Raw genomic sequence first — 18,114 nt, forward strand, 5'->3', positions numbered from 1 at the left:
CCCCGGGTGATTCCCTTGTCCTACTGGGGGACTTCAACGCTCATGTTGGCAACGACAGTAAAACCTGGAGAGGCGTGATCGGGAAGAATGGCCGCCCGGACCTGAACCCGAGTGGTGTTTTGTTATTGGACTTTTGTGCTCGTCACAGATTGTCCATAACGAACACCATGTTCAAACATAAGGGTGTCCATATGTGCACTTGGCACCAGAACACCCTAGGCCGCAGTTCCATGATCGACTTTGTAGTTCTGTCATCGGATTTTCGGCCTCATGTTTTGGACACTCGGGTGAAGAGAGGGGCGGAGCTTTCTACCGATCACCACATGGTGGTGAGTTGGCTGCGATGGTGGGGGAGGATGCCGGACAGACCTGGCAGGCCCAAACACATTGTGAGGGTCTGCTGGGAACGTCTAGCAGAGTCTCCTGTCAGAGAGAGTTTCAATTCCCACCTCTGGAAGAACTTTGAACATGTCACGAGAGAGGTGCTGGACATTGAGTCCGAGTGGACTATGTTCCGCACCTCTATTGTCGAGGCGGCTGATTGGAGCTGTGGCCGCAAGGTAGTTGGTGCCTGTCGTGGCGGTAATCCTAGAACCCGCTGGTGGACACCAGCGGTGAAGGATGCAGTCAAGATGAAGAAAGAGTCCTATCGGGTTCTTTTGACTCATAGGACTCCGGAGGCAGCGGACAGGTACCGACGGGCCAAGCGGTGTGCGGCTTCAGCGGTCGCGGAGGCAAAAACTCGGACATGGGAGGAGTTCGGAGAAGCCACGGAAAACGACTTCCGGACAGCTTCGAAGCGATTCTGGACCACCATCCGCCACCTCAGGAAGGGGAAGCAGTGCACTGTCAACACCGTGTATGGTGAGGATGGTGTTCTGCTGACCTCGACTGTGGATGTTGTGGATCGGTGGAGAGAATACTTCGAAGACCTCCTCAATCCCACCAACACGTCTTCCTATGAGGAAGCAGTGCCTGGGGAATCTGTGGTGGGCTCTCCTATTTCTGGGGCTGATGTTGCTGAGGTAGTTAAAAGGCTCCTCGGTGGCAAGGCCCCGGGGGTAGATGAGATCCGCCCGGAGTTCCTTAAGGCTCTGGATGCTGTGGGGCTGTCTTGGTTGACAAGACTCTGCAGCATCGCGTGGACATCGGGGGCGGTACCTCTGGATTGGCAGACCGGGGTGGTGGTTCCTCTCTTTAAGAAGGGGCACCGGAGGATGTGTTCCAACTATCGTGGGATCACACTCCTCAGCCTTCCCGGTAAGGTCTATTCAGGTGTACTGGAGAGGAGGCTACGCCGGATAGTCGAACCTCTGATTCAGGCGGAACAGTGTGGTTTTCGTCCTGGTCGTGGAACTGTGGACCAGCTCTATACTCTCTGCAGGGTCCTTGAGGGTACATGGGAGTTTGCCCAACCAGTCTACATGTGCTTTGTGGACTTGGAGAAGGCATTCGACCGTGTCCCTCGGGAAATCCTGTGGAGAGTGCTCAGAGAGTATGGGGTGTCGGACTGTCTGATTGTGGCGGTCCGCTCCCTGTACGATCAGTGTCAAAGCTTGTTCCGCATTGCCGGCAGTAAGTCGGACCCATTTCCAGTGAGGGTTGGACTCCGCCAAGGCTGCCCTTTGTCACCGATTCTGTACATAACTTTTATAGACAGAATTTTTAGGCGCAGTCAGGGCGTTGAGGGGATCCGGTTTGGTGGCTTCAAGATTAGGTCTCTGCTTTTTGCAGACGATGTGGTCCTGATGGCTTCATCTGGCCAGGATCTTCAGCTCTCACTGGATCGGTTCGCAGCCGAGTGTGAAGCAACTGGGATGAGAATCAGCACCTCCAAGTCCGAGTCCATGGTTCTCGCCCGGAAAAGGGTGGAATGCCATCTCCGGGTTGGGGAGGAGATCTTGCCCCAAGTGGAGGAGTTCAAGTACCTCGGAGTCTTGTTCACGAGTGAGGGAAGAGTGGATCGTGATATCGACAGGCGGATCGGTGCGGCGTCTTCAGTAATGCGGACGCTGTATCGATCCGTTGTGGTGAAGAAGGAGCTGAGCCGGAAGACAAAGCTCTCAATTTACCGGTCGATCTACGTTCCCATCCTCACCTATGGTCATGAGCTTTGGGTTATGACCGAAAGGACCAGATCACGGGTGCAAGCGGCCGAAATGAGTTTCCTCCGCCGGGTGGCGGGGCTCTCCCTTAGAGATAGGGTGAGAAGCTCTGTCATCCGGGAGGTGCTCAAAGTAAAGCCGCTACTCCTCCACATCGAGAGGAGCCAGATGAGGTGGTTCGGGCATCTGGTCAGGATGCCACCCGAACGCCTCCCTAGGGAGGTGTTTAGGGCACGTCCGACCGGTAAGAGGCCACAGGGAAGACCCAGGACACGTTGGGAAGACTATGTCTCCCGGCTGGCCTGGGAACGCCTCGGGATCCCTTGGGAAGAGCTGGACGAAGTGGCTAGGGAGAGAGAAGTCTGGGCTTCCCTGCTTAGGCTGCTGCCCCCGCGACTCGACCTCGGATAAGCGGAAGAAGATGGATGGATGGCTTAGCCCGCCCAAAACACACAATTTTAATTTAATTTTAATGTAATATGCCTTTTAAAAAGAAAAAGTAACTTAAAAACAAAAACAGAATGTAGTCCTAACAACTACAGTAGTTTTATGAAGTAATTTAATAATGTACAGCATTTACCTTGGAGAGTGGACTTATATGTATCTCCTATGCAACACCATCAGCAGCTTCTCCATATTTTTATGGATAAATGTCTCTTGTTTAGATATTATTTTAACATCCTTGACTGGTGTTGGACTCATTCTGCTTCAGTACGGTGCAGACAAGCAGTGACACACTGAAATTGCTTCGCCAAGTTGGCGACACACTCTGTTATGTTTTTGATGATTTATTTAATTAATTCAATGAATATGCACAGTCCTTTACATTCCCTTTCTTCCTTCGTATCGTTGGAAAACAAAGTTACGTCCATCTTTAGCTATAAGCTGGTGCTAGCGAGGAGGACCAGATAGATTGGGCAGACCTTAGGTCAGGGGTCGGTAACCCAAAATGTTGAAAGAGCCATATTGGACCAAAAAATTTTTTTAAACTGTCTGGAGCCGCAAAAAAAATTTAAAGCCTTATATAAGTGTTAAAATGAAGGCAACACATGATGTAAGTGTCTATATTAGCTACGTATATTAGCCTACTATCAAAATGAATATGTGTCGCAGGCTGATGCAAATCTTCGTTGACAGAAATGTTAAAATGTAATATTTATTCTACACACTTTTACAACATTGAAAAACATTAGTAAAACAGAGGCTTTTCAGAGGGTGAGATAACTCCTGGAAATTACTGGCTTAGAATGGCCAAAGGTAAAGATGTGTGTGTTCAAGTTGAAGGAAACGGAAACTACAAATAAAATGACCTCAAATATACCTAAAATACGAGGCATAATGATGCAATATGTACATACAGCTAGCATAAATAGCATGTTAGCATCGATTAGCTTGCAGTCATGCAGTGACCAAATATGTCTTGATTTGCGCTCCACACAGGTCAATAACATCAACAAAGCTCACCTTTGTGGATTCACGCACAGCATAAAATGTTTGATGGACAAATAGAGACAAAGAAGGAGTGGCATTAAACACGTCTTTCTGTGGCAGCGTCAAGGAAAGATGTACATGTAAACAAACTATGGTGCGTTCAAGGACTTCTGAAATTCAGACAAAATGGCGCGCGCCAAATACTCTCATCAGTGAAGCATGTTTAATATACACAGAGGGATTTCTAACAATTATGAAGGTTTGTGTCATGTTTATCCTCCTACAGAAACCATATTAAAACAAAAAAAATTATATATTTTTTCCCTCATCAAAAGCTGTATAATGTAGCCCGGAAGAGGTAGGGCTGCATGGGATTCTGGGTATTTGTTCTGTTGTGTTTATGTTGTGTTACAGTGCGGATGTTCTCCCAAAATTTGTTTGTCATTCTTGTTTGGTGTGGGTTCACAGTGTGGCGCATATTAGTAAGGGTGTTAAAGTTGTTTAAATCGCTACCCTCAGTGTAACCTGTATGGCTGTTGACCAAGTATGCCTTGCAGTCACTTACGTGTGCAAGCAGAGGCCGTTTACAACATGTAACCGGGCTGGCACGCTGTTAGTACAGGCTGTAGAGGGCGCTAATGGCAGTGCCATCACGGCACGCCCTTATTAGTGTTATTTGGGTGAAAATCAGCAGACATAGGAGAGGATAGTAGCCCTGAATTACGGGAATCTCCCGGAAAAATCGGGAAGGTTGGCAAGTATGACCCCGTCAAGCGCCATTCATATAAACGGCGTGGCGAAGTTGGGGGAGTGACCGTGCCAGCAATCTGAGGGTTACAGGTTCAATCCCCACCTTCTACCATCCTAGTCACGTCCGTTGTGTCCTTGAGCAAGACACTTCACCCTTGCTCCTGATGGACCTGGTTAGCGCCGTGCATGGCAGCTCCCGCCATCAGTGTGTGAATGTGTGAATGGGTGAATGTGGAAATAGTGTCAAAGCGCTTTGAGTTCCTTAAAAAAGGTAGAAAAGTGCTATACAAGCACAACCCATTTACCATTTAAAACTCGCGGGCCACACTAACATTACATTTTCATATTAAGGTGCGGGCTGCAAAATAACGTCTGAGACCCCTGGTTTATACATAGCACAAAGCAAAAAAAAAGGTTTGTATGCAGTGTTATTTCATTTTAAATTCCAAAAGAGTTTTGTGGCTCCCATTGTTTTCTTTCATTTGTGAAACTGGTCAAAATGGCTCTTTGAGTGGTAAAGGTTGCCGACCCCTGCCTTAGGGGGTTCACTGTGACATTTGCTACACCACAGCGAGGATGCTTGTAACTCAAAGCATAACAATTAGCCGAGAGAGAGGTCTTATCCTAAAATACTCTTAAGTTGAGGTAGCACTGTTTTCTCTATAGAACGCCTTTTATTGTTACTATACACATGTACAATGAGATTAAAAGCAGCTCTGTATCTGGTGCAGATATGCATTAGAAAACAGAATAGTAGAAAAGAAAATAGTGCACTTAAAGATAAGAAATAATATGTGCCTTGTTCTGACTATATACTGTATAATATTATGATTTAATAACTTATTTTTGCAAACTGTTGACTTTATTTTTGTAAAAGTTCTACTCTAATGCTTGGGAAAAACCAAGTAAATGTTATGGCTTGTCCTTTTTCTAGTTATATTTCTCAGCAAGAAGCCTAAGGAGAAAGAGCTGGACTCTAAGAGCCAAGTGATCGATGGCATCAGCAGGTTGATCTGCACAGCCAAGCACCAGCACACAATGCTGAGAGGTAACACTGCCCCCTGCTGTTGGTATCGCTTCTAGCTGCTCCTCTCCTATTTACACTTGTGTGTTCTAGTCACTATCGACGGAGTGGAGTGGAACGATGTCAAGTTTTTCCAGCTTGCTGCCCAGTGGCCAACTCATGTCAAGCACTTCCCAGTGGGAATCTTCGGCTACACGAAACCCGTGTGACACCACGCACTCCCCCCCGACTCCTCTGCTCTGCACTTGTCTCACCAAGACACTCCACACAATTCGAGGGAAAGCCAACGGGCGCGCGGCACAAACTTTCCTGTGGAAATCGAACCTACGTCCCATCCATGTGTTTAATACACGCCGATTGTTTTGTCCTTCCCATGTTTGTTACATTGTTCTTTTTTTTTTCCCCTCCTTTTTTACACTACAAAAAAAGAACAAGTACTATTTTGTAAGAGTTGTGCTACCGCCTTGAGGTCATCGGAGCTGTTTGACAATTTGCCACATTTTGATAATGGCAGCTATGTTTGCACTTTGTTTATTTTGTCAACATGTTATTTCTGTGAAATCCTACATTTATTGTTACGCCATGGATGATGTGTGTGTGTGTGTGTGTGTGTGTGTGTGTGTGTGTGTGTGTGTGTGTGTGAGAGAGAGAGAGAGGTTGTGTTCATGTTTTGGAATATTGCTGTGAATCTTGGTAGAAAGCCTCTGTTTGCTTTCCTTACTCATCCCTTCTTCTAAATTGAAAAAAGACGCACAATGTTTGAGCTCTAATTGACACATTTTTAATCACTTCAATTATCCAAGTCCTGAAGACTTGACAAAATGGACTTAGAAACAGGGTAACTTTTCAATTCATAACAACTCAATTCCAAATGTTATGTTTCTATGTCCTGGTATGCATTTAATCGTCTCTCCCCCGCCGCCGTGAAGCTTTTTGGCCTTTTTGGCCACTGTACTTGTGTCGCAAACCGTGCAGTGTTGTGCCAAAGTCAAGTGTGTTTTACTGTCCCGCCAACACGGCTTCTGGCCTTCATGATGCATTTTGCTCCCTTTTGGAAGTCAGTATTATCACTACTGAACATGAATTTTTGTATACAGTCTCAGCTTACAGATCTCTGTAGGCCTGTTGGGCAACCTCAAGTGTTGGTGTGACTGCAAACACGCTTTCACGTTAGCGCCAAGCGCAAGGCAAATACCAGCCTTGCCATATGTTCAAATCACTGCCTGTGTGTCTGTGTGTGTGTGAGCGTGTGTGTGTCCAATGGTACTCCCGGATTAGTGTTACGTGAAACTTTCGCAAAAGGAAACCTTTGGACAAGCAGCCTTTGTGCGTTGTTGCTTTTGCTAGAGTGAAAGGATTTGATAGGCTGGCTTTTTTTAAGTATTGTATAAATATATATATCTATATATATATATATATATACATATACACAAGATGTATGATAATGATTTGCAAATCGCCCTTGGATGAAAATGAAAGCACAAATAGCTGACATTTTATTTCTTGTCCAAAAGAAATGCCAAATTGCGTATGTTTCTTTTGTATGTTGTTCCTCCGACTTTTCCCGTACTTTGTAATGCACTTTTGAAAAAGGAAATGTGGTTTGACACAATTTTTTGGGGCAGTTTGGTTTTAAGGTGTGATGTGTAAACGTGTGTTCTTTTTAAAATGTAAACCACTACCTGTAGACGTGATATGGCCGTTTTCCTGGAGGTGTCGTGTTTATTATGTCCCGGGGTGCCTGAACGCATCATGGCCGTCTGTTACTTTACCTTTTGCCACATCTTGATTTTAGTAGCTGCCACTGCACACAATCTGGTTGTGTTTTCTTGGCTGGGAAACCCAAGTCCTTTTCACACTGCCTGCTAAAGTTTGTGTAACGGAGGCCAACTTCCCTCCCTGCCACCTAAGAGCTAGCATTGGACATGGTGTTGACAGCTTGGTGCTCTTCACCCTCATTTGACAGTTGGTGGTGCCGTGACCCGGATGGTACTGACGTGTCGGGGTGTGTAACGAGGGCCTGCCGGTGCGGCTGTGTTAGTAAATCGAACTCCCTTACTCCTTAGCTTATGCTTCATATTGCGTCGACAGCTTGGGCTTTTAGCTCAATGCCTAGCACGCTCAACTAATTTGGAGGACCGAGGTTCTGGCCTCGAGCGGGGCAGAAGCCGGGGCCGGACCAGGCGGGTTATAATGGTGCCGTGACCCAGATGAGAGTGAAGTTTGTGTACTTACCCAATTTGACGTTGCTCAGAACCATCTGCTATAGTAAAACATGGCCAAAGACCATGTACTATAATGAAGTTTTACCTTTAAATACACGATTACTCCAAAAACCATGATATACGATCATTACCATTCAGTACGTGGTTATTAGCAAACACAAGATATTTAAAGGTAAAAGTGGCTTGGCTACACAACTATACATCACTGATCAAGGACCTCATCTATAAAACTGGAATTTGTAGTCTCCAATGTTAAGTTTCATAGCTCTAATTGCGTGGTGAATCATACACAATTCCTCTGCAAGCTTTATAAATGAAAGCCCAGAGTTGTCTGAAAAGTATTTAACAACAGATACTTTGTATCTAGTTTGTAGGATCCATGTGAGTATTGCAGGACTTCTGTGTAAAAAGGCTCAACTAGCCGCTCTAGATTATGGACTTTTTGCTGTGAAGTGTTTTGTGAGGGAAATTATAAAGTAATTATGCTTTTTAAGATACCGTACTAAAAATGGGCATGGTGTGTATTTGACCTACAAGTTTGGCTTTGCCCTTAATCCCGCCGTAGCATGGGAAGGTGTTCCACAAGGCAGGACCAATGAACGGCTGTGCTTGGTCTTGGTCTATGACGGGACTTCAAGAAGTCCGACATGAAAGACATGTGGTCTCATTGGTCCTGTCACCAGAGAAGCCACCCAGTGTCTTTGCACAAACCCTATTTCCAAGGACGTGACAGTATTTTGAAATGTACCACTAAAGATTATGGGTTACTCTGCATGTTTTACTAGAGTTGTAAATATGTTTTGGATTTTTATATTGTTTTTTTTCTTTCCATGCTCACAAGCAGTTGTGTTTAATAAAATTTGTAAACTTCTGTACAAACAGCGTTCCTTTATTTATTCCGGTGTGTCACATATGATCAGTTAGTCGAGATGGAGGGCAAATTGACGAAAATCTTCATCGGCGGCAGCGGTTTGATCTTGCGCCCCGCCCAGCCCCCCTTCCTCTGCCACCAGCCGCTGGACGGGCGAACGCCGAGCCAGCGATTGCGTCCCGCTTTGCCGATTATCTTTTTATTGTGGTCCACGTTGGACACCCGGCCCACCGTGACCATGCAGGTCTCCAACACCTGTGTGTATATTTCATGTTCGACTCTCAGCTTATTCAGAGCATTGTGCTTATTATTTGTCGTCACGGGAGCTCACCTGAACCTGCCGCTTCGACGGGAGCTGAACAATCGCCGTTCCGTTGACTTTGCGTAGTAAAACCCCACTTGTGCCTGATCACATGAGAAAGCAAATGAAGTCATTAAATGGTGACAAAGTAACTACGTTCATGCTTTAGTTTACCTGCAGCGCGGATGTACTCTGATCCCCTTCCAGGTTGGACCTCCAGGTTATTGATCAGTGTGCCCACAGGAAGTGCTCCCAGTGGGTAGGAATCACCCTCATTGGCTGACACTGATAACCAATCATACACCCTTCTTTAATATCTTATCATACATTTTCATTTTGTCAAAAGATTAAACAACTCAGCAAGTCATTTATATGCTCTGTAATTTTCTTTTTTTAATCTCCCCTAAAAAAATTATGAGAAAAACCCTCAATTTGAGGTATTTTTTCTTTAAAATATAATACAATATTGTGGCAGATCAAAAGATTGGTGTATAAAACAAAAGTGGCTTTTTAAAGTCATTTAATATTTTCTTCCACACAAGAGTGGTGTAAACACATCTTAGCAATAACTCATGCTAACATATCTGTGGCTTTACTAATTCATCATGACCAAATCAAACCCAAATTTAAATTAGGGCTGCCAAAAATAACAAGTTAACTTGTGATTAAACACAAAACATTAAACACTAAAGGGGAACTGCACCTTTAAAAAAAAAGAATTATAAATTACTTATTCACAATCCTTATGTGAAACTAGAACACATATTATTATTGACTCATTCTAACTCGTAAATAAACGCGAGCAAAGTCAGCCAACAATTGAGCTAATGGGAGTCATGACATAACTGCGTGCATAAAACCAACTCAAAACATCCAAAAAGCAGCAACAATATAGCGATATTGTTATAACGAGCGCTAATGTTAAAGACCTACTTGAAGCAGCACATTGATCACAGAAGTATGCGTATGCTGCTGTATTGACATCATGAGCTAGTGAAAGTCAATTCTATATTATAAATCTTGCCTGTCACCTTTATGGAAGGACGTGGTCATAAACCGACACAGAATACACATCAATATATCGATGTAGTGGATGAATCGTTACACCCCTAATAAAGTATTGTTTCATCTCATTTTGGCATGTGCGTAATAACAGATGTGTCTGTGGTACAGGTTGTAAAAGTGTCTGTGGAGCAACATTTATGCACATTTTACACCAAAGCATATCCAATACACATTATCTAGACCACAAGGACGTGTTTAAGATATAGACTGAAGTCATCATAAGTCCCTTTAATTAAAATTATGCGAGTAATAACCTGTGATTGATCATTAATAATGTAAATTCAAAAGTGTGATTAATTTTTTTTTAAATCATCATTTGACAGCACTAATTCACACAGATCTGTGTTATCATGAGATGTTAGTTTCCAGATTTTAACTTTCTGTCATTACATGCCATTTTGCTCAATTCTTCAATTTTTTGAGGCCAAGAAAAAAACAACCACGTTCTGAGGGTGGCCCTCATGTCATCAATTGGATGCCCCCCTTGACTTTGTTCTATGGGGCTGTGAGAAGTGTTACCACATGACAGAAGAGTGCCTAGCACTGTGGCTAGCTGGCAATTAGTCCTGCTAGTTCAAGGAGACAAGCAGGACTGCATTTTGTGCAGCTTTTCACACATTTTTCAATATAATAACAATGGGGAAAATGTGCTCTTTGGCGCACACCCAGCGAGGCCCCACAGAAGTCGTGGCAGTGAAACGAGGCGACAGACTGCAGAAAATTGGGAAAGGTTCGTCAATGCCGGCGTGTGTGTGTGTGTGTACCTGCACTCCTATGCGCTTCGCAGAAGAATACAAAACTGGCACGACACCGGCGAGGTGGTCGACGTGGTTACGGATCGCTGGGCCATACACAGTCTCATGCGTGGGAGACATCACAGTTGCTGTTCATGCCGCCGCAGGCAATTCTGTTCTCTGCTTCTTCGCAATGTTACGAGTCAAACCACAGCCTTGATTTAGCAATTAAAATCTAAGATTAAGACGATTTAAAAAACATAACGTGCTAAATACGACGGTAACAAATTGCAATTTACACAATAAATTGACTGCCCTGATTAACTGCAAATGTGACATGAAGAGGAATCCTCTTATGTTGTAAAATCCATTATTATTTAAAAAAAATCCTCAATACACTTTCACATGTTTAAAGAAGGCAACCATTTGTCCTACTTTTAGTCATGCCATACCTGCCATGCGTCCAATGACTGCTGATGTTTTAATGATGTCTCCCTCCTCCATTTTCTCTGTAGCAATGATCCATCTTTTGCGGTTGCCTCCGGCGACTAAAGCGATGTCAGCGGTCCTGTATTAAAAACATTTATTAGAAGCAGGCCAGATGAGACAACCAAGTTGTATTTGACGGGTTGATTATAGAAACTTACCTGCATGGGTCGTATCGCACTTGCATAACTTTCTCATCAAAGGGCTGTCCTTCTTTGTCTGGTTCATAGCGCAGACGCTGGAAGTCGATCCAGCGATACCTTTGTTTGTGGCCCCCTCCGATGCCATGTACTCTGATTTTACCTGACAAAAACAGGAGGAAATCATCGGTACTGTACTTGCACATATCAAATTAAAACCTCAGGACAGATGTATGATCACAAAGTGTCAAATGTAAATGTAAATGACTTGTGTTTGCACATTAACAAGGAGGTACAAAGTTCATACAAGATCAAATCATTTTAAATTTATTTGCCAGTAAATTACAGTTACACAAAAATGGAAGTCTTCACATATACTATGTTTTACCCGTGTGATCTCGGCCTCCTGTTTTCTTCATGCCAATTGGTCGGATGGTGTACTTTTCTCTTTGCTTCCAAAAGCTGCTGTTCTGCTCCAGACTGGCTGTGGCGAGGAAGCCCCGGCATGGCGCTACTCTGGACACCTGAGCTCCTAGTTTAACCTGTCGGCACGGACAAAGTGCATGTTAGCTACTTTGTGGTGTGTAATGTGTCTAAAGCAGGGGTCCCCAAACTTTGTGACTCGGGGGCCAAATTGGGTTAAAAAGAATTTGGCCAGGGGCCGGGCTATCTATCTATCTATCTATCTATATATATATATATATATATATATATATACTCAAAAACCTTTAGTTTTCTCTTCAGCTGGACATGTAAATCCATCCATCCATCTTCTTCCGTTTATCCAAAGTCGGGTTGCAGGGGCAGCAGCCTAAGCAGCTACTTTGTCTAGCTCTTCCCGAGGGATCTCAGGCGTTCCCTGGCCAGCTGGGTGACATAGTCTCGCCACCATGTCCTGGGTTTTTCTGTGGTCTCCTACCAGTCCAACGCGCCCTAAACTCCCCAAGGAGGCGTTGGGGGGGTCATTCTGACTCAAAACACCTCATCTGACTCCTCTTGATGTGGAGGAGCAGCGGCTTTACTGTGAGCTCCTGCCGGGCAAGATCTCCTCCCCATCCTGTAGATGGCACTCTACCCTCTTCCGGGCGAGAACCATGGATTCGGATTTGGAAGTGCTGATTTTCATCCTCGTCGCTTCACAATCAGCTTCAAACCGATCCAGTGAGAGCTGAAGATCCTGGCAGAGTCCTAATTCTGCAGCCATCAAACCGGATCCCCTCAACGCTCTGACTGCGCCAAGAAATTCTGTCCATAAAAGTTGTGAACAGAATTGGTAACAAAGTGCAGCCCTGGCGGAGCCCAACTCTCACTGGAAACTGGTCCAACTTACGCGGACAAAGCTCTGAGCTCTGACGCGATCATACCGCCACACCTCATACTCTCCACAGGACCTCCCTAGGGACATGGTCGAATGCCTTCTCCAAGTCCACAAAACACATGTAGAATGGTTGGGCAAACTCCCATGCAAACTCAAGGATCCTGCCGAGATTAGAGTTGGTCTACAGTTCCACGACCAGGACAAAAATCACACTGCTTCTTCTGAACCCAAGGTTTGACTATCCAGCGTAGCCTGCTCTCCAGTACACCTGAACAGACCTTACCAGGAACGCTGAGGTCCTAGGTGAGGGACCGGACAATAATCAGCTCAAAGGCTTCTATGAATAAACAACAACAGAACAACAGAGTTTTCCCTTGCCGGGACGTGGGTCACCGGGGCCCCCCCTCGGGAGCCAGGCCTGGAGGTGGGGCTCGATGGCGAGCGCCTGGTGGCCAAGCCTGCCTCCATGGGGCCTGGCCGGGTACAGCCCGAAGAGGCAACGGGAGTCCCCCGTCCAATGAGCTCACTACCTATAGGAGGGGCCATAGAAGTCGGGTGCCTTGTGAGCTGGGCAGCAGTTGAAGGCAGTGCTTTTGGCGGTCCGAGCCTCGGCTGAAGAAGCATGCTCTTGGAACATGGAACTTCACCTCGCTGGGAGGGAAGGAGCCTGAGCTGGTGTGCGAGGTAGAGAAGTTCCGGCTAGATCTTGTCGGCCTCACTTCGACGCACAGCAAGGGCTCTGGAACTCGTCTCCACGAGAAGAGCGAGACATGTAAATTATGCTCCGTATCTTCAATTCACCTGGTAACTGTAGATGAGGACAGACGCACCGCGTTCAGGGTATCTTTCTTGTCCAGACACACCTCCTCTACAACAAGAATAAAACACTTCTTAAACTCCTCATCAGTGAACGCCTTTCCACAGCTTGCATCAGTGAACGCCTTTCCACAGCTTGCAATCAGTTAAACTACCTTGAAGCTGGTCCAAACGGATGACTGGTTTGCCTGCGTTTGGCAGAGTAGTGTCCTCTGCTGGGCAGCAAATTCACAGTTTAGCATTGCCACCCATTTGCCCAGCAAGCTACCATACTGCTCTTTATGGCAAGTTTCATAGTGTCGGCGGATGTTAAATTCTTTGAACACCGCTACTGTCTCTTTGCAGATCAGATAAACTATTTTTTCTTTGCACTGGACAAACGAAGTCATCTGTCTACCGTTGTTTAAAAACTGCACACAAACTATTTTTGGTTTCCCAACTGTTTTTGACATTTTATGCACGCCGTAGAGCACTAATTGACTGTAAAAGTGTGGTCGCCCGAGACGTCACGCTGACTATGGGAAAATGCAATATTAAAATGCAGAAATATGTGCAGAAATATGGGGAAACAACTACAAATGTGCGTTTCATTCACTAACGGTGTTACAAAAAAGTTCAATTAGTATAATAAATAAGGTTGGATATAGAGAACTTCCGTCCATCCCATTTATTTTCTACCGCTTGTCCCTTTCGGGGTCGCGGGGGGTGCTGGAGCCTATCTCAGCTGCATTCAGACGGAAGGCAGGGTACATCCTGGACAAGTTGCCACCTCAACGCAGGGCCAACACAGATAGAAAGACAACATTCACACACTAGGGCCAAATACAAACTCTTTATTTACTAAATCAGAGTTATTGAAATTCAACAATTTGGTGCATTTGCAAATAGCTAAAATTATGTACAAAGCAAACTATAACCTGCTATTCAAGAATGTACAACAATTCTTGTCAACAAAAGAGGAGAAATATAACCTTAGAGGAGAATCTAATTTAAAAAATGTGTATGCTTGTACAACACTTTAAACTTTTAGTGTATCAGTATGTGAAATTAAATTATGGAATGGATTAACCAAAGAAATCAAACAAAGCACCAATATGATTCAGTTTAAGAGACTGTTCAAACTACAAGTATTCACAAAGTACACAGAACAAGAATTATGTTCATCTTCAACCCTTTTTTACCCTTTTTTTAATTGAAAAAAAGATTGTTAATGTATTTAATATTTGTTTACTTACTATGGTATATTATTAGTTTATTAATTATTTGTCCACTGTTATGTTACAGAGAACAAGGAAATAGGATAAAATTGCTATAGTATGAAAAGAGGTAGGATTAAATAAGCTCAGCTTTTTCCTACTCCTTTCCGAACGTGCTGTAATGAAACGACTGGAAATATGTGATGAATTACATTGTATTGTATGCATGTTCGAAATAAACTGAAACTGAACTGAACTGAAATATGTTTTGAGGGATTGTTTGGGATCATTAGGTGGGCCACTCGAGTTGTTTCGGCGGGTCGGATGTGACCCGCGGGCCGCAGTTTGGGGACCTCTGATCTAAAGTGACAAACCTGAGAGTGAGAGAACAGCAGAGTAGGCTGGGACACAGTGAGGGAGCGCAGGGCTCGGGTCAAACAAGACATCGCCATCGCTCCTACTCGAGCTGCACAGGAGAGATAAAAGTATGTTTAGACAAGCACATATCATTATAATTATACGTTTAGTTAACATTGTTATTGTCGGAGTCTGGGTTCAGTTTGAGGTTACTTCCCTCGAGCAAGTTATTCCTTTCCTCTGTCACCAAAAGTTTACTTACGCGTGCTTTAATTGGTTTTATTTAATCTATGAGGAGCTTGGTGTAGGTATGTGTGTATTCCCCGCTGGCTAGATATCGGCAGTGGTTACTCAGCGCATCTCACGCTTGATCGCACAATCTGAATAGCGTCAGGATCGCTGTATTCAGAGTTTGACTGCGTTTGAGTTGTTTTCATCACCACTATACACCAATACTGATGACGTAGAACACATATAGTTTATCCGGAATATCGAAATTTTCCGATTGACCAAGTACTGTAACATTACACACAGTTTGAACAGTAACACTGTGGTAACGTCTCAAGTCACGTCATTACAATTTTTAAGTTATTCTTTGGCATACTACTAGATGTAGACCGCATACCACTAGTGGGACCCATACCACAGTCTTCGACATTTCCCAAGTTTACACTTGCCAAAAGCCCCTAGCAAAACATCCAAGGCAGTGATTCTCAAACTGTGGTATGGGTCCCACTAGTGGTATGCGGTCTACATCTAGTAGTATGCCAAAGAATAACTTAAAAATTGTAATGACGTGACTCGAGACGTTACCAGTGTTACTGTTCAAACTGTGTGTAATGTTACAGTGGCCAAAAATGGGAAGTGAATATAGCGTTTTTCTCTCGAGACTCAAAGTGCTTCACATAGTGAAACCCACCATCTACCGTACATATTTAAGCTACATTTAAACTAGTGTGTGTCACACTGGGTAAGGTGTCTTGGAACCTTTAAGTTGCAGGCACAGCAGCTCTACCAACCGAGCCACGCCAATATTAAATATACTGTACTTATTAAAGGAAACCTCGGCCTTGTTGTTAATGAATACTTAGGCCTACTTTGCTACTGTATTTTAATGTTGGTCATTATGGTGGTACTTAGAGAGCCAAATGATTTCTGAGGTGATTTCTGAGCATTTAAGTCCCATCTTAAAACTCATTTGTATACTCTAGCCTTTAAATAGCCCCCCTGTTAGACCAGTTGATCTGCCGTTCCTTTTCTTTTCTCCTCTGCTCCCCTTTTCCTTGAGGGGGGGGGGGGGCACAGGTCCGGTGGCCATGGATGAAGTGCTGGCTGTCCAGAGTCGGGACCCGGGGTGGACCGCTCGCCTGTGCATCGGCTGGGAACATCTCTACGCTGCTGACCCGTCTCCGCTCGGGATGGTGTCCTGCTGGCCCCACTATGGACTGGACTCTTACTATTATGTTGGATCCACTATGGACTGGACTCTCACAATATTATGTCAGACCCACTCGACATCCATTGCTTTCGGTCTCCCCTAGAGGGGGGGGGTTACCCACATATGCGGTCCTCTCCAAGGTTTCTCATAGTCATTCACATCGACGTCCCACTGGGGTGAGTTTTTCCTTGCCCGTATGTGGGCTTTGTACCGAGGATGTCGTTGTGGCTTGTGCAGCCCTTTGAGACACTTGTGATTTAGGGCTATATAAATAAAGATTGATTGATTGATTGATACTTGGTAAAAAAAAAGTTTGAGAAAGACTGATCTAAGGTGAGTCAAATAGTCATTGGAATCCCTATTATAATATAAGTAATGCATTTATCTGTATTTATCTGTATACATTTTAAATTGATCGATTCACACACTGATTTTTTTGGAGCCTGGTCTTTTTTTTTTTTTTTTTTTTTTTTTTTAAATGGTATAAATATTAAGAAATTTATGACACTTTAAAAGTCAGATTTAACAAAAAGGTCACACGTGAAATCGTGACACTACTGTTAAGAAATTAACCAGAAATGTGTGCATTTTCACCGGTTTCAATAATCCATACCTTTCTTAATATTTATCACAGGAAAATGATACCTATATACAAGATATGTCTGATAATACTGGTTTCATGTGAAACATTTAATATTTGAACGTGAATGTTGTCTGTCTATCTGTGTTGGCCCTGCGATGAGGTGGCGACTTGTCCAGGGTGTACACCGCCTACCGCCCGAATGCAGCTGGGATAGGCTCCAGCACCCCCCGCGGCCCCAGAAGGGACAAGCGGTAGAAAATGGACGGATGGATGTTACACACATACCTACAGTACTTGGTGCGACCCGGCTTCATGTGAAAAGTACCGTAAAATAACGTCAGTTGTGAATATGTATGCTTGAATGTAAACTAAATTGACGTGATTCGTTACGTCAGTCATACTCCAAATGCAATTTTCGTTTAAGTTTTAAGAAACCTTCACTTTGTTTTTTCGGTCAATTAGAACTAGCTTAGCACATGGCTTGAAAAGGTTAATACGTGTTGCTGGACTCCCAGACGCGTTCATTCGATTGCTAAATACTGCATTATAACATAATGACATAGAAATCTTACATAGTGTACATATTAAAAAAAACAAACCTTTATATTAGCCTTGTATCATAACGACAGTCGTCTTGGCGTCCTTCGCTTGACTGTACGCCGCGTCGCACAATGATGACGCAGTACCCGAACACTGAGCATATTATAAGGCATTCATTTGAAAGGAATTTTACTTTTGCAACCTCATTATACTATTGGCTAAGTTTTATATTCATAAATGTAAGTTTCTCAATACCCGACCTGTTTTTTGCCTCTAAAAAAGAATTAGAACTCTACTTTAAAACACTCTCTACCTCTAACAACCAAAAAACTGTGAAAACCATGTTGCTGTGTTCCAAATGTAAATTATTTACGGAACTTGTGTGAGCCTATGGTTTTACATTCTTTTACATATATATGTATTTTGCATTACATTTTAGTTACTGTAATGAATTTACAACCCCCTGGCGCTGTTTTGTACTGATATTGTACTGTTTTTGTACTTGTTTTTTTTAATTGTTTGTATTTCTCGATTGTTTGTTTGTGGTAATTGTTTTCAAAACACGTATAACTTCAACGCGATGTTTCATTATTGTACAATAGAGTACTGTGGTGCATACAGGGCAGGCTGCATACGCAGTGTACACATCTATGGTATGCAAACTGCACATAGTATGCAATTTATGTATATTTCCTTTGACCCGCGCAAATTAAAAATGTATGTAAAAAAAATCT

The 18,114-nt window shown here is 43.8% G+C and overlaps 2 protein-coding genes across 4 annotated transcripts in view; one reads left to right on the top strand and one right to left on the bottom strand.

Annotated features, from left to right (window-relative positions):
- The window catches only part of LOC133606758 (phosphofurin acidic cluster sorting protein 2-like), a 97,222-nt gene extending 88,814 nt beyond the window's left edge, over positions 1 to 8,408 (top strand). For all 3 annotated transcript variants that reach the window (XM_061961072.1, XM_061961078.1, XM_061961086.1), the window contains 2 exons: positions 5,221 to 5,334; positions 5,404 to 8,408. In XM_061961072.1, coding sequence (XP_061817056.1) covers positions 5,221 to 5,334; positions 5,404 to 5,519 — 230 coding nt within the window. In that variant the 3' untranslated portion in view covers positions 5,520 to 8,408. The remainder of the gene's footprint in view (positions 1 to 5,220; positions 5,335 to 5,403) is intronic.
- On the bottom strand, positions 8,404 to 17,563 carry mrpl2 (mitochondrial ribosomal protein L2). The gene is made up of 8 exons (XM_061961098.1): positions 17,440 to 17,563; positions 14,837 to 14,928; positions 11,521 to 11,674; positions 11,154 to 11,295; positions 10,959 to 11,074; positions 8,882 to 8,992; positions 8,738 to 8,811; positions 8,404 to 8,661 (listed from the first exon to the last, which is right to left on the bottom strand). The coding sequence occupies exons 2-8, from the start codon at positions 14,912 to 14,914 to the stop codon at positions 8,452 to 8,454; spliced, it is 885 nt and encodes a 294-aa protein (XP_061817082.1). The 5' UTR covers positions 14,915 to 14,928; positions 17,440 to 17,563; the 3' UTR covers positions 8,404 to 8,451.
- Between the last annotated feature and the right edge of the window lie 551 nt (positions 17,564 to 18,114).

Source organism: Nerophis lumbriciformis, linkage group LG02, assembly GCF_033978685.3.
Source record: "Nerophis lumbriciformis linkage group LG02, RoL_Nlum_v2.1, whole genome shotgun sequence".
Lineage (NCBI taxonomy): Eukaryota > Metazoa > Chordata > Actinopteri > Syngnathiformes > Syngnathidae > Nerophis > Nerophis lumbriciformis.